The sequence below is a fragment of the Engystomops pustulosus genome, chromosome 1 (assembly GCF_040894005.1).
Source record: "Engystomops pustulosus chromosome 1, aEngPut4.maternal, whole genome shotgun sequence".
Lineage (NCBI taxonomy): Eukaryota > Metazoa > Chordata > Amphibia > Anura > Leptodactylidae > Engystomops > Engystomops pustulosus.
In genome coordinates, this window is record NC_092411.1 from 48,298,265 (window position 1) to 48,311,262 (window position 12,998).

At 41.2% G+C, this 12,998-nt stretch overlaps 1 protein-coding gene across 5 annotated transcripts in view; it reads left to right on the forward strand.

Annotated features, from left to right (window-relative positions):
* The window catches only part of CAST (calpastatin), a 120,348-nt gene that overhangs the window by 47,122 nt on the left and 60,228 nt on the right, over window positions 1–12,998 (forward strand). For 4 of the 5 annotated variants that reach the window (XM_072139879.1, XM_072139889.1, XM_072139896.1 and 1 more), the window contains one exon: window positions 7,712–7,786. In XM_072139879.1, the coding sequence (XP_071995980.1) occupies window positions 7,712–7,786 (75 nt within the window). Of the gene's footprint in view, window positions 1–7,711; window positions 7,787–8,103; window positions 8,254–12,998 lie in introns of those variants that run through there. The other variant, XM_072139915.1, reaches the window with a different exon arrangement.

Genomic DNA, 12,998 nt, shown 5'->3' on the forward strand with positions numbered 1-12,998 from the left:
ATTGCTCAGTCATTCAATAGGAATTTGCAATATTAGTCCCAAAGGATATAACTCTTTCCATTTATCTCTTGGTTCAGAAAATCAACTTTGTTCTAGATCTACAGATGTAGATAAAGCTAAAAGACAATCTGATGTACGATATGAAATGTCCTTTTTAGAAATCTCCCGCAAAGTCAGGCATATTTGCATCTGTCTGCACAGCCCCACCAAGCGCATACGTGGCTCAGCAGGAAGTAGGACCTAGTGATGTCACTGTCCATATTAAGACAATGACATCAGTGGGGGACCATCAAGTTCATCTGCATCAGCAGCCAATCGCCAGCTGCTGCTGATGTACACTCCTCCCCTACATTGAGGGGTGAGGGATTGGACCCCGGGTGACGTATCCCACTGTATAGACATAAAGTGGGATACATCTGTGCCATACGTTGTAAGGACACATCAGGAGGATGAAAAATAATGTGGTGTGAACCCAGCCTAAGAAACCAGGTCTTTGTGTTAGATTGTATTACTGCGTACCGGCTTTCTTTGTTTGTATGTTTTGATACATTTGTAAAATAAAATAATAATAATTTTTTTAAAAGGATCTATTATGAAAAGCGAAACATGGCAGCTTTTTTGCTAAAACATCACCAGATCTATCCAGAGGTTGTGTTTGGCGTTGCACCTCAAGCTCTTTTAGATGAAGTCTAGTACTGTGCTGTATACTATATACCGTAAATGAGTTTTTTACTAAATTGTACTAACTTAAAGAATCACATAGTGAAAGCTGTAAAAATAGAGCACATGCAGAAAATGTCGAAAAAGGGCTGAGGAGTGAAGGGGTTAAGCTGCAAATACCTAAACTTGTTTTCAGTTTTTTTATTAAGGACAGGTGACATGTTCTTTCTACATTGTCATGTCTATGGTGTTATTAGGGTGTTTTTCAAAGAATGCAGACACAATAACGCTGAGCCATAACATACCTGTAAAATTGTGTCATTACAGACAACTCCAACGATAGACACCCAGAATTGCCAGTCAATAGTTTTATAATTATCTAGAAATTACCCACAACTTTTATTATTTGCAGGCATAAAAAGAAAAAAAAACTAATCACTGAGAAGAAATAAATGACAATTACAATCATCACAACTTTCCACATTGATGAATTTATAGCAATAGCTGTCGCTATAAATTCACAATATGGAAAGTTGTAGTGATTGAAATTGTCATTTATTTCTTCTCAGCAATTTGTTTTTGTGAACAAATGAAAGGAGTTTGGGAGCAGTGTTGGATTGGGATAGCTTGGGATCCACCAATGTACTGTTACATGCTAATATTATCTGATGTCTGTTGGCAAATTTGTAAAATATAATAAATATTCATTTTTTCAGTAGTAATTTGCTTTGGAACAGTTGCCTTGGAGTAATATGGTCAGGAACCTACTGTCTTGCTTTGAACTTTCGCGTTCTTAGCTTGGTCAACTAAATCAACGCTGTATATTGAATATCTGTATAAATTTGTGTTTGTGTACTGATGCACTAGTCTTGTAGGGACTGGGGCCTACCAAGCCCAAAAGCCCAACATTCACCTGTCCTAGCCTGTTGGGGTGCAAGTTTAGATCTTCAAAGTTAGCAATGCAAAAGTACATGGGACCTGGGGGGGGGGGGGAATGTCAAATTTAGGGGCAAAAGAGCCACGTATGCCACAGCAAAGTCTTTATCCATCTCTCATGTTAGCCCCAACTTAATTGTTGTTCAAGGAACCTGTCAGCAGAATTTGTCCTGTCAGTTTTTGTTGAGGTTCACAATGAAAAGACTTGTATTGCATTGTTTTTCTTTTATTTCTCTATCAAACCTACTACCAAAAATTCTAATGGGAACGAAACTGCAAGAAAAACTTTATTTCTCCTCTTTTGTACGCACAATTGTTTTGACTAAAAAACATGCTTCAAAACTGCAATGCAGGAAGCTGTGAACCCCTTAGGGGCCAGAAGTTCTGCTGTCAGCATCTAGTGAGTAATCTACCCTACAGGCAAGAACATCTACTCAATGTATGTCATGGAAGGTCATTGTTAGGTGTGACACAGTACATGTACAGTATACAGAGAAGACTCACCTTATTTCATAATACATATTAATTTCAGTTATCTAAATCTTGTATATATCAGCAGTTATACAATAATAGTTATTATTGGGATTTTTGATCATGAAAATAAATGTTACTGGCTCGGAGCAACATTTGTCTGAAGAGCTTTAACATTATCGGGAAACTGTGGGATCACAACTCTAAAACCTTCCAGGACTAGAGTTTGTATTATCTGGTAGGTATTCATGAAGTTATAAAGAGCAGATGAGTGGCTGGCTCATATGTTCTTGAACCTACGTTACACCGAAAAATCTACTTTATAAAATAAGTTATTGAACTGGAGGTGCTCAGGCCTACGTCAGCCGAGCGCCTCCTCGCCCCGTCCGCTAATAAATTATGCACGCCCCTTCATAAAAACTCATCCTTTGAACCTCCAGCAAGCGATGCAGACAGCCGGTGATGTCACCTGCTGTTTGCAAACGTCTCGGTCTCCGGCCGACCCATCTAATGTTTATAATGTTCATTTTTTGGTGTAACGGACATTCAAGGACATAAGAAAACCAGTTTACCCCTAAGGTAACGAGCATGACATTGGTGACAGTCTATCACCAGTAAATCTGGGATAAGGGAATTTCTAAGCACTACCGGGGCATTGAAACAAAGGATAAGCTAATCCCTTTCTCCCTCCCTCTCTGCTAGTGCTCGGCTCTTGGTTTGTGTACAGGGACTGCAGTGGTGACGATACCTCAGGGCATTAATGTTAGGAATAGTATAAGAGTTACCCTTGGTGTCCCGGGCTTTCTGCTGGTGGCTGGGCTGTGGTTAGGGATAGTATAAGAATTACCCCTGGTGTCCCGGGCTTCTGCTGGTGGCTGGGCTGTGGTTAGGGATAGTATAAGAGTTACCCCTGGTGTCCCAGGCTTTCTGCTGGTGGCTGGGCTGTGGTTAGGGATAGTATAAGAGTTACCCCTGGTGTCCCGGGCTTTCTGCTGGTGGCTGGGCTGTGGTTAGGGATAGTATAAGAGTTACCCCTGGTTTCCTGGGCTTTCTGCTGGTGGCTGGGCTGTGGTTAGAGACAGTATAAGAGTTACCCCTGGTTTCCAGGGCTTTTCTGCTGGTGGCTGGGCTGTGGTTAGGGATGAAAGTTTTCGCACTCCACACCAACCTTCTAATAAAGAAATGCTGAAAACCTTTATAAGAACTGATGAAAGTAACCCTACACTCTGACCTGAGAGCTGTCTCACACTAGGTTAGTCAGTGACTACAATACTGATCTGACACAGAAAGAAGTGGCATCTAGTAGCTCACAGGTGACTTGTCTTCTGCTTCACGTCCAGAATCATTGCAAAATGCCATTGTAGAATTTTCTGGCAGATGTGTTCAGGTCTGGAAAGCAGATCCCCCTCACTGCGCCCCTAAAAATACCACAGTTAGTCACCTGGATATCACATTGTCCCACACAGGGCTGCTAAAGAATCTACATAACAAAACCACTCTGTGACCCCAGCATATATCAAAAATGACATTGTTTTAATTACAATTTCTGTACTGGACCCCCTGGAATAATACACACACATACCCTCATAAGTTTTACACACTGGACCCCCTTATGTATCCTACATACTGGACCCGCTTATTAATTATACACATTGCCTACACCTGCATTTTACATAATGGGGCCCCCTCATTATACACACTGTCCCCCATCAATTTTAGCCCCCCCCCCAATTATTTTTCATTCTGGATCTCCACATTATCCACACTGCCCCTGCATGAATTGTACATACTGCCCCCCATGAATTTTACATAGGGCCACCTCATTATACACACTACCCCTGCATGAATTGTACATACTGCCCCCCATTAATTTTACATAAGGCCACCTCATCATACACACTGTGCCCCCCCCCCCCGTGAATTTTACATAGAGCCCTCACATCATACACTGAGTCCCCCCTGAATTCAACATTGGGCCCCCTCATTATAGACAATGGGGCACATTTACTTACCCGGTCCATTCGTGTTCCAGCGGCGGCTTCTCTGACGAGTGTTCGGGTCTTCCGGCGATTCATGGAGGTCCTGCGCCCGATGTCCACCAGGTGTCGCTGCTGCGCCGAAGTCCGCTGAGGTGCCCCGGAGTTCATCGTCTTCATCGTGGTGCATGTGAGTATGGCCCGTGCGACCAATTTTTTTTTTAATGCCAGCGCCGATGCACCACAAACCGATCACATGCGCCAAAATCCCGGGGCAATTCAGGGAAAATCGGCGCAAAACTGAAATATTCGGGTAACACGTCGGGAAAACGCGAATCGGGCCCTTAGTAAATGACCCCCAATGACTCGCCCCCTCATCATACACACTGATCCCTCCCAATGAATTTTACATAGAGCAATCTCATCATACACTGAGTCCTCCTCCCCATGAATTCTACATTGGGCCCCCTCATACACACTGGCCGCACCTACAGACTTTAAATAGGCCCCCTCATGTACACTGACCCCCCCTTCCAGACTTTATCATATCGTGACTGCGCCAGAGTGTGACGTGCGCCAGAAAGCACCCGCCATGTCACACTCACTGCCTCGCCTGCAATGATAGTACTCAAGTGCCTGTTTCCGTCCGCATCGAGTACTATTGCAGCCATTGGCAGGGGACTCCCATGGATCCGAATGGAGGCCCCTGCCATAGTGCCAGGTGTTGGGGCCCACCGGGGGATTCACCGACCCACCTATGGGCCAGACCAACCCTGGCACTATTTGTATTTAAGTTACCATACTGGCTCAATACAGTTACATGAAGTGCGGAAGAGCGCCACCTTCTGGGCTATAGGTATATAAGGACGTGATACTATTTTTACATCTGTGATGACCAGACATACAACATGTTTTTCATAGTAGGACTTGTCTCTTATGTGAAAGACTGTACTGCCCCCAGGGTACTTTGAGACTAGACTACCAATCATATGGTCAGGTTTAGCAAGTTCAGCAGCTAAATGCAAGCAGATATTTCTGTACCTGCTATAAATCAGTAATTATGATGATGAATGTTTTCAGGTGTGGCTGGGATTGGTTTTATGTATTTTAATAGATAGATAGATAGATAGATAGATACATAGATAGATAGATACATAGATAGATAGATAGATAGATAGATAGATAGATAGATAGATAGATAGATAGATAGATACATAGGTAGATACATAGATAGATACATAGATAGATACATAGATAGATAGATAGATAGATAGATAGATAGATACATAGGTAGATACATAGATAGATACATAGATAGATACATAGATACATAGATAGATAGATAGATAGATAGATACATAGGTAGATACATAGATAGATACATAGATAGATACATAGATAGATACATAGATAGATAGATAGATACATAGGTAGATACATAGATAGATACATGGATAGATACATAGATAGATACATAGATAGATACATAGATAGATACATAGATAGATAGATAGATACATAGGTAGATACATAGGTAGATACATGGATAGATACATGGATAGATACATAGATAGATACATAGATATATAGATAGATACATAGATATATAGAAAGACAAAGTTTAACTAGCACGATCAAATAATTCCAGCAAAAAATATATGATGGCAGGTGGACGCTATTCAGGGCCAGGTATAAGGTCCTCCATAGATAGTATACAAAAAATTATAACAGCACTCCAAAAAATAGAAAAAATATTCAGTGGATTTATAATCTATTATAATAAATCCACCGAATACTTTTTCTATTCTTTGATAGATTTTTTTTGCATTCTTGTACATTTCTTGTATAATATATATATATATATATATATATATATATATATATATATATATATATATATATATATATATATGCCTATGCCCATAGGATTGTTGTTAAAGATGCTACATTGATGACTTTACTTGGTATAGGCCATTAATTTACAATGGTGGCACACTCCCACTTATCAGCAGAACAATAAACTAGTGATGCTCATCGGAGGTGTTGCCATACAGCAGCTGATATCGAGAGTCATAAAAATGAATTTTCAACTGCTACCTCAGTTACTTACCTGTACGTCTATATTTTACTGCTAACCATACACTGTTTGTCCTATCATATGCTGTTACTTAACCTGTTTGATATACCTTTTTACAGAAAAGTTCAGCTCAGCTGCTACAGAACCTCTTAATACACACCTTAGCTGCTGCAGAATATCAGTATAAACACCTCAGCTGCTGCGGAAATACACACCTCAGCTGCAGCGGAGCCTCTTAATACACACCTCAGCTGCTGCAGAACATAACAATACAAATCTTCCCTGCTGCAGAGCCTCATAATACACACCTCAGCTGCTAGAGAGCCACATAATACATACCTCAGCTGCTGCAGAACCTCATAATACACACCTCAGTTACTGCATAACCTCTTAATACACACCTCAGCTGCTAGAGAGCCATATAATATACACCTCAGCTGCTGCAGAACATAACAATACAAATCTTCCCTGCTGCAGAGCCTCATAATACACACCTCAGCTGCTAGAGAGCCACATAATACATACCTCAGCTGCTGCAGAACCTCATAATACACACCTCAGTTACTGCATAACCTCTTAATACACACCTCAGCTGCTAGAGAGCCATATAATATACACCTCAGCTGCTGCAGAACCTCATAATACACACCTCAGTTACTGCATAACCTCTTAATACACACCTCAGCTGCTGGAGAGCCACATAATACACACCTCAGCTGCTGCAGAACCTCATAATACATACCTCAGCTGCTGCATAACCTCTTAATACACACCTCAGCTGCTAGAGAGCCATATAATACACACCTCAGCTGCTGCAGAACCTCATAATACACACCTCAGTTACTGCATATCCTCTTAATACATACCTCAGCTGCTAGAGAGCCACATAATACACACCTCAGCTGCTGCAGAACCTCATAATACACACCTCAGGTACTGCATAACCTCTTAATACACACCTCAGCTTCTGCATAAAAAACAGCCCTCATAAAAAAATGGAAAAATCAGCGGTAAGTGGTTAAAATGGCATTGCAATTTCTTTTTGCAAACAGTAGAGTTAGGATTTGGGGAGTACATACCAAAATCAGCTTGAAATATATATTGTGTGAACATGCCCTAAAGCAGTGATGGCTAAACTATGGCACTGGTGTCAGAGGTGGCACTCAGAGCCCTTTCTGTGGGCACCCAGGCCATCACCAGAGATGACTCCAGGCATCTTCCTGCAGTCCCAGACAGCCCAGGACTTGCTGTGCACAGAGCTATTTTAAAGTGACAGCTCAACATGGGACTATTTTATGCTTTATTGGTGTCCTCATGGTGCTGGTATCAATGAAAACTGTGACAGAGAAGGAAGTATAAATTACAAATTACATTTCTGTGCTGGCACTTTGCGATAAATAAGCGGGTCTATGTTGTAGTTTGGGCACTCGGCCTCTAAAAGGTTTGCCATCACTGCCCTAAAGTTTCCTGTCTAGCTGGGCGGTTGTTGGCCAATATTTGACATTTCCTTTATTATGTACTGTGCATGTACAATATATAACTGTGGATTTGTTGTACCAAACTAATGAACAAAAAATGTTATGTTTTTCAGAAAAAATATGGAACCACGAGTACCAGTACAAGTACCAGCACCAGCAGCAGTGCGGCAGCAGCTGGCAGTAGCAGGGTAAGGTTTTTACAGGTGGTCTTAGAGCTGGCAAAACTTCAATTGTGTGAAAAAAGTTCTGCATTACTGCAAACCCAGCTAATTTGTTGATGATTTAGTATCTAATAATATGTTTATATGTTCTCTGTTTGACAAGTGAAAATATGACTTGTTTTCTGTATTTGTGTTACTATTACATTAGTTATTATGACGTGCACGGTGTGTACAGCACATCAGAGGTTTCACACATCATCATGTACTCCGAGGGTTAAGTATCAGGAAAGAGTTAGTCACTCCTTTGGGTGGAGATTAAGGTTCTTACTGTTGCAGTTTGGGGATGGCCCTGTCATGTCATGTGTGCATGAGATTTGGGAAGAGCCTCATTACGTAGTGTGGAGTTGGCCAGCACACGGAAAAGAAATTCTGATGTGGGCGAATTGCATTGCAGGATATCATTGAGGACGCAGGGTTCACTCTCGAGTAATAAGGTAATTTTTTGGTTAATGCAGCACTGTCAGTATTGCTGAGTAAGCAGCTGACCTGAAAGTGGCAAAGTGACTTTTTGTTTTTGCAGAACTGATACAAGTTCATAGTGAATGTGTATGGGTGCGTACATTGTGTACCTATACAAAGTATCTATGAAGGTTTCCATCATACATATGGTATACAAAATGATATCCAGGTTCAGTGGCGGAGAACTTATAGTGACTGTACTTTTATTTGCAGGGTGTGGTGGTGTTATTTACTTGTGTCTACAGTACTGAACTGTGTAGAGAAGCCTCTGGCAAGGGCGAACTATGTGATAAAAGAATGTGGCTGTCACTTGTTTTAACAGAAATTTTAGGTACAGAGTATAAAATATAGTAAAGATTTAGCAAAATTGTTTCATTATCAATTGGAGGCAATTACTCATCATTCTTACTTACCATTGCCTTCCAAAGCATATTGTACTGTCATAGTACAATACCTGCCCCATCTTTTGTTTCTCTAGGAGATAAGTGGCGCTAGACATCTCTGCCAGCCATTTAACTCCCTGACCTTCTGACAACCCAATGTTATCTCAGGTCTGTGACTCAATGAGAAGTGAAAAAAGTGTTTACAGGATGCAGACGTGACCAGAGCAAACAATTCTCATGACATCTGATAAAACAATGAACCATAATGATGTGATAAATCTGTATACTAGGGCAGCATAGCTGTGCACTTGTCCCAAGTATCAGTTCATAACTTAAAGACAAATAGATGAATGACATATTCATGTTCATGTTCATTGCTTTATCTGTATGAGTGTGTGTATCCGGAGAATAGGCAATATCTTCTATCTGGGCCTAAGGCATTGGCTTTATGCTGTATATTGATTGCCAAAATATGTTTCAGTTATGTAGCAGCGAGTAGGAGTGTCAACCTGATGTTAAAAATATTATAACATAATAAAAATGATATGTATATATATATATTTATTGCCAAAAATTAAAGAAACCTACTGATTCACGTTGCAACTTTGCTCAGTCATCTACAATGCTGCACTGCTCTTGGATTTGTATCTGATGAGATGGTGAACCTTTCACAGACTGTGTGTCCAAATTACAACCCGAATCCAACTGATTTAGCGCAAAGTGGGATCACAGCAGTGAGCAGTAACTTATTGCTGGCTGCTCTGCTATAGTTATCAATTGTATTGGGATCCTGTGGTCACCAATACAATTGAAATAAAGAGGGGGGATTTGGATTATCATTGTAGCTCCAGGGCCTACCGAACAGGAACAATCACTGGGCCCAGAGCAGGTGGTCCAATGATAATCCAACCCTGTCCCTACTTTCTCACTCTTCCTGCAGTCCCAGGCAGCCTAGGATGTGACTCCTTAAACTCTTTAAAATAGAGTGTGGCACATTCTGGTGTGCCTGGGTCTAAGGAGGCCTTGAGTCTTGTCTGGCGAACTTTGTCCTGGGATGATGGCCTGGGTGCCCACTGAGAGGGCACTGAGTGCCTGAGGTTTGTCACCACTGCCATAGGGTGTGCATCTTCTCACAATCCATTTTTGGTTTCCATCAGGTACAGCAGTAACAATCTTCCCACATATACTTTCCATATAAAATAAATTAGACAAAAATTGACAATATCATGATGGAATTTTTCATAGCAGAGCAGTCCCCTGCACCTGAACATTGTTTTGGACATTCTATCAATGTCCAGCGCATGTTCTATGTATGGGCTCACACACATGGCTGTTATTTCCACCGATATGTGTGTGTTAGCTGATGGCCTGATCCACAAAACTCAGGGAAGGAGCCAATCTGAGAATTGCCTCTTTACTGCTGTTGTTGGACCTTACACGCTGCGGACACACAGGCCACAAACAACAGACCAGGGTCATGGTTTTAGTATTTGAAACACTGGAGCGGTGACAGATTTTAACTTATGTGCTGTATTTGGTACATTGATGCTACATAAAAAAAAGTTACAGATAAATGCTGACGTCCATCATATATGTTACACCTGACTCTGTAAACTAGACATTCTGATGAAGATGTTGCCTAAAGGTCAACTCTGCAATGATTTGCATGTCATCACCCACATCTCTTCCAGTGGACTGAGTGGGAAACAGTTCTGCTGATGTTGGTGATATTTTAAGTGTTAATACACACACATTGTATTTGGGATCGGCAGAGATGACCAAAGTTACACTGTATCATGGTTTATATGGTCACACTCTGAAATATAGTAGCAAGGTAAATACTGTATAGTAGAAAGGGCACAACAGCAACTTTGGACATCAAATGTGGTTGCAGACTTGTCCACTGTATGTCTGATTTGTCCACTGTTTGTAAATTCAGACTTGACAGATGCATTGACAGGACATACAGAAGGTTAAAATCAACATAACACAGTAGAACTATATGATAGGTACAGTATGTGCTGTACAGTGTATACTGCATCTGTTATGACTCTGGTGACTGTGTTAATAGACTGTTTTGACAGCTGTATGTAACATTTGATGAATGCAGGGAAGGGCCAAGCACCACAGGCAACAGAGAGAACGCACCCTAAACATGCGAATGGTAAATAGTAACACCAAGCAATGCACAGTCTATCCAAGTGATAGAGATAGGGTCACGTAAGCTGGAGATACAGTCTGATGCATGTAGAGAACAGCTAAACTATAGAGTTTAGCTGCTCTGTCCCAAATGTCTATTTCCCATTGCATTTACCAACATAATCTGCAGATCTCTACAGAAATTGTCTCCATTCCCATCAGCTGCTTTTACCCAGTTGGGATCACAATCTAATTTTCTCATCTTGGACACATTGTAGCAATAATTTAAAGAGGAAACTGGAGAAACCTAAGGAAACACAGACATAGAACATAGAAACTGTGTGCAGAATTTGGGCCTGGTAGATAATAGGATAATAGGACCCATTACACGGTGCCAGTCACCGAGCGGCTGAGCCTCCTCTTACAATGCAGCAAAGGTTTAGATAATAATACGGTCTCTCACCCAGGGTCAAATGCAATCTTTAGTACATTGATATATATGGTTTTGTTGTTTGACATCACTTACTCATCGGTTCCTCTGTATATCCTAAGCAGTTGTACATGGGACCCAGAGAAGAGGGGACCACCTCAAAATTCATTACTGTTAGAAAAGATAGCCTGCAGCAGATCCATGAGGAATGTCATAAACTGGTGCAGGGCGTAACTAGTGTACACCCCAGTGGTCAGTGGACTAACAGAGTTGGGTTTCATATGTAAAGGATAACATAGGCTTGTGCAATGTAAAAGGAGTGTATTGTTGGTTGTGTGTGTTTCCAATGTGTTTGTAGTGTCTGATACGTGAACCCCCATGATCTTTAAAAGATGACTCCCTGGTGGAGCAGTGGTAACAAATGTAGACTGTCTCTTCATGATGAATACTAGCATTACATCTAAGCACATGGGCCAGTATCTCCTTCTGTATATGTTCTATAATCGGTTCCATGATGCTCGCCCTGCCCAAAAGAGTGCTAGAAAGTGGACCAAAAACTTAGTCCCCAGTGTGAAACACTACCCTAATAAGCAATAATTACTATAGTACAGTGATGGTGAACCTGTCAGAGACTGAATGCCCAAACTACAACTAAAACCCACTTATATATTACCAAGTGTCAACACAGCAGTAACTTATTACTGCCTGCTCTGCCACATCTTTCAGTTGTATTGGCATCCTGAAGACATCAATATAGTATGAGGAGAAATTTAGATTTATTATTGTAGCTTTGCTCGAGGGTCCCCTGGAAAACAGGAAAAATTATAGGCCCAAAAGCAGAAGCTCCAGTAATAATCCAGCCCAATCTAAACCTCCTGCTGTCCCTGGCAGCCCACAATGTTTAAAATATTGCTGATTGTGGCACCTGCTGAGCAATGTGCAAGGGTCCTGTCAGGTGAATTATGTTCTGGGGCACCAGCCTAGGTGCCCACTTAAGTGTCACCTCTGGCACCCGTGCCATAGATTTGCCACCACTGCTATAGTGTAAAGAATAGACAAGTTAGTAATTAAAGTGCAATACACCTACACTTCAGAGTTAAACAGGGTAGTAAGGGACTAAAAAACTGTGGGATCAGCACTCACAGTTCGAGTAAAAACGTGGATATTCTTTATTGATTCAGGATAAAAAGCGCTAAAAGTACACAGCTATGAGAGTTATACAGTGTGATCTGACTTTTTCAGGCCTATTAAGGTCCTTAATCACAGATAACAGGAAGAGGGAATGTTAATGGCTGTATACTTTCAGTGCTTTTTATCCTGTATCAATAAAGAATATCCACCTTTTTACTCAAACTGTGAGTGCTGATCCAACAGTTTTTCGTTGCTAGCATACTGAGGAATGAAGAGGGCGTCTCTTGGTATTGTGCACCTGGGGTAGAGCGGATTCACACTTCTCAAGTGGACTAAGGTAGTAAGGAAGCCTAAAAAATTAAAGCCATTAAATCTTAAAGAAATCACCACATTTTGCAACCAATGCAACATACGAGGGCGGTTCAATAAGTACCCGTGTTTGACAACAGAGGCCGTTCCTGAGGGAAGTTGGTGTTATCATCGTGTGCTGCCAAATGATGGCAAAACAATAACTACAGACTGATTGATAGGTTAGTTAGGATTTGGCAGCCATTACGTGTTTCGGTAATTTGCTTTTTGTTTTTGGATGGGAAAAAATGCGAGGAGATAAAAGCAAAGTTGGATGCTGTTCATGGGG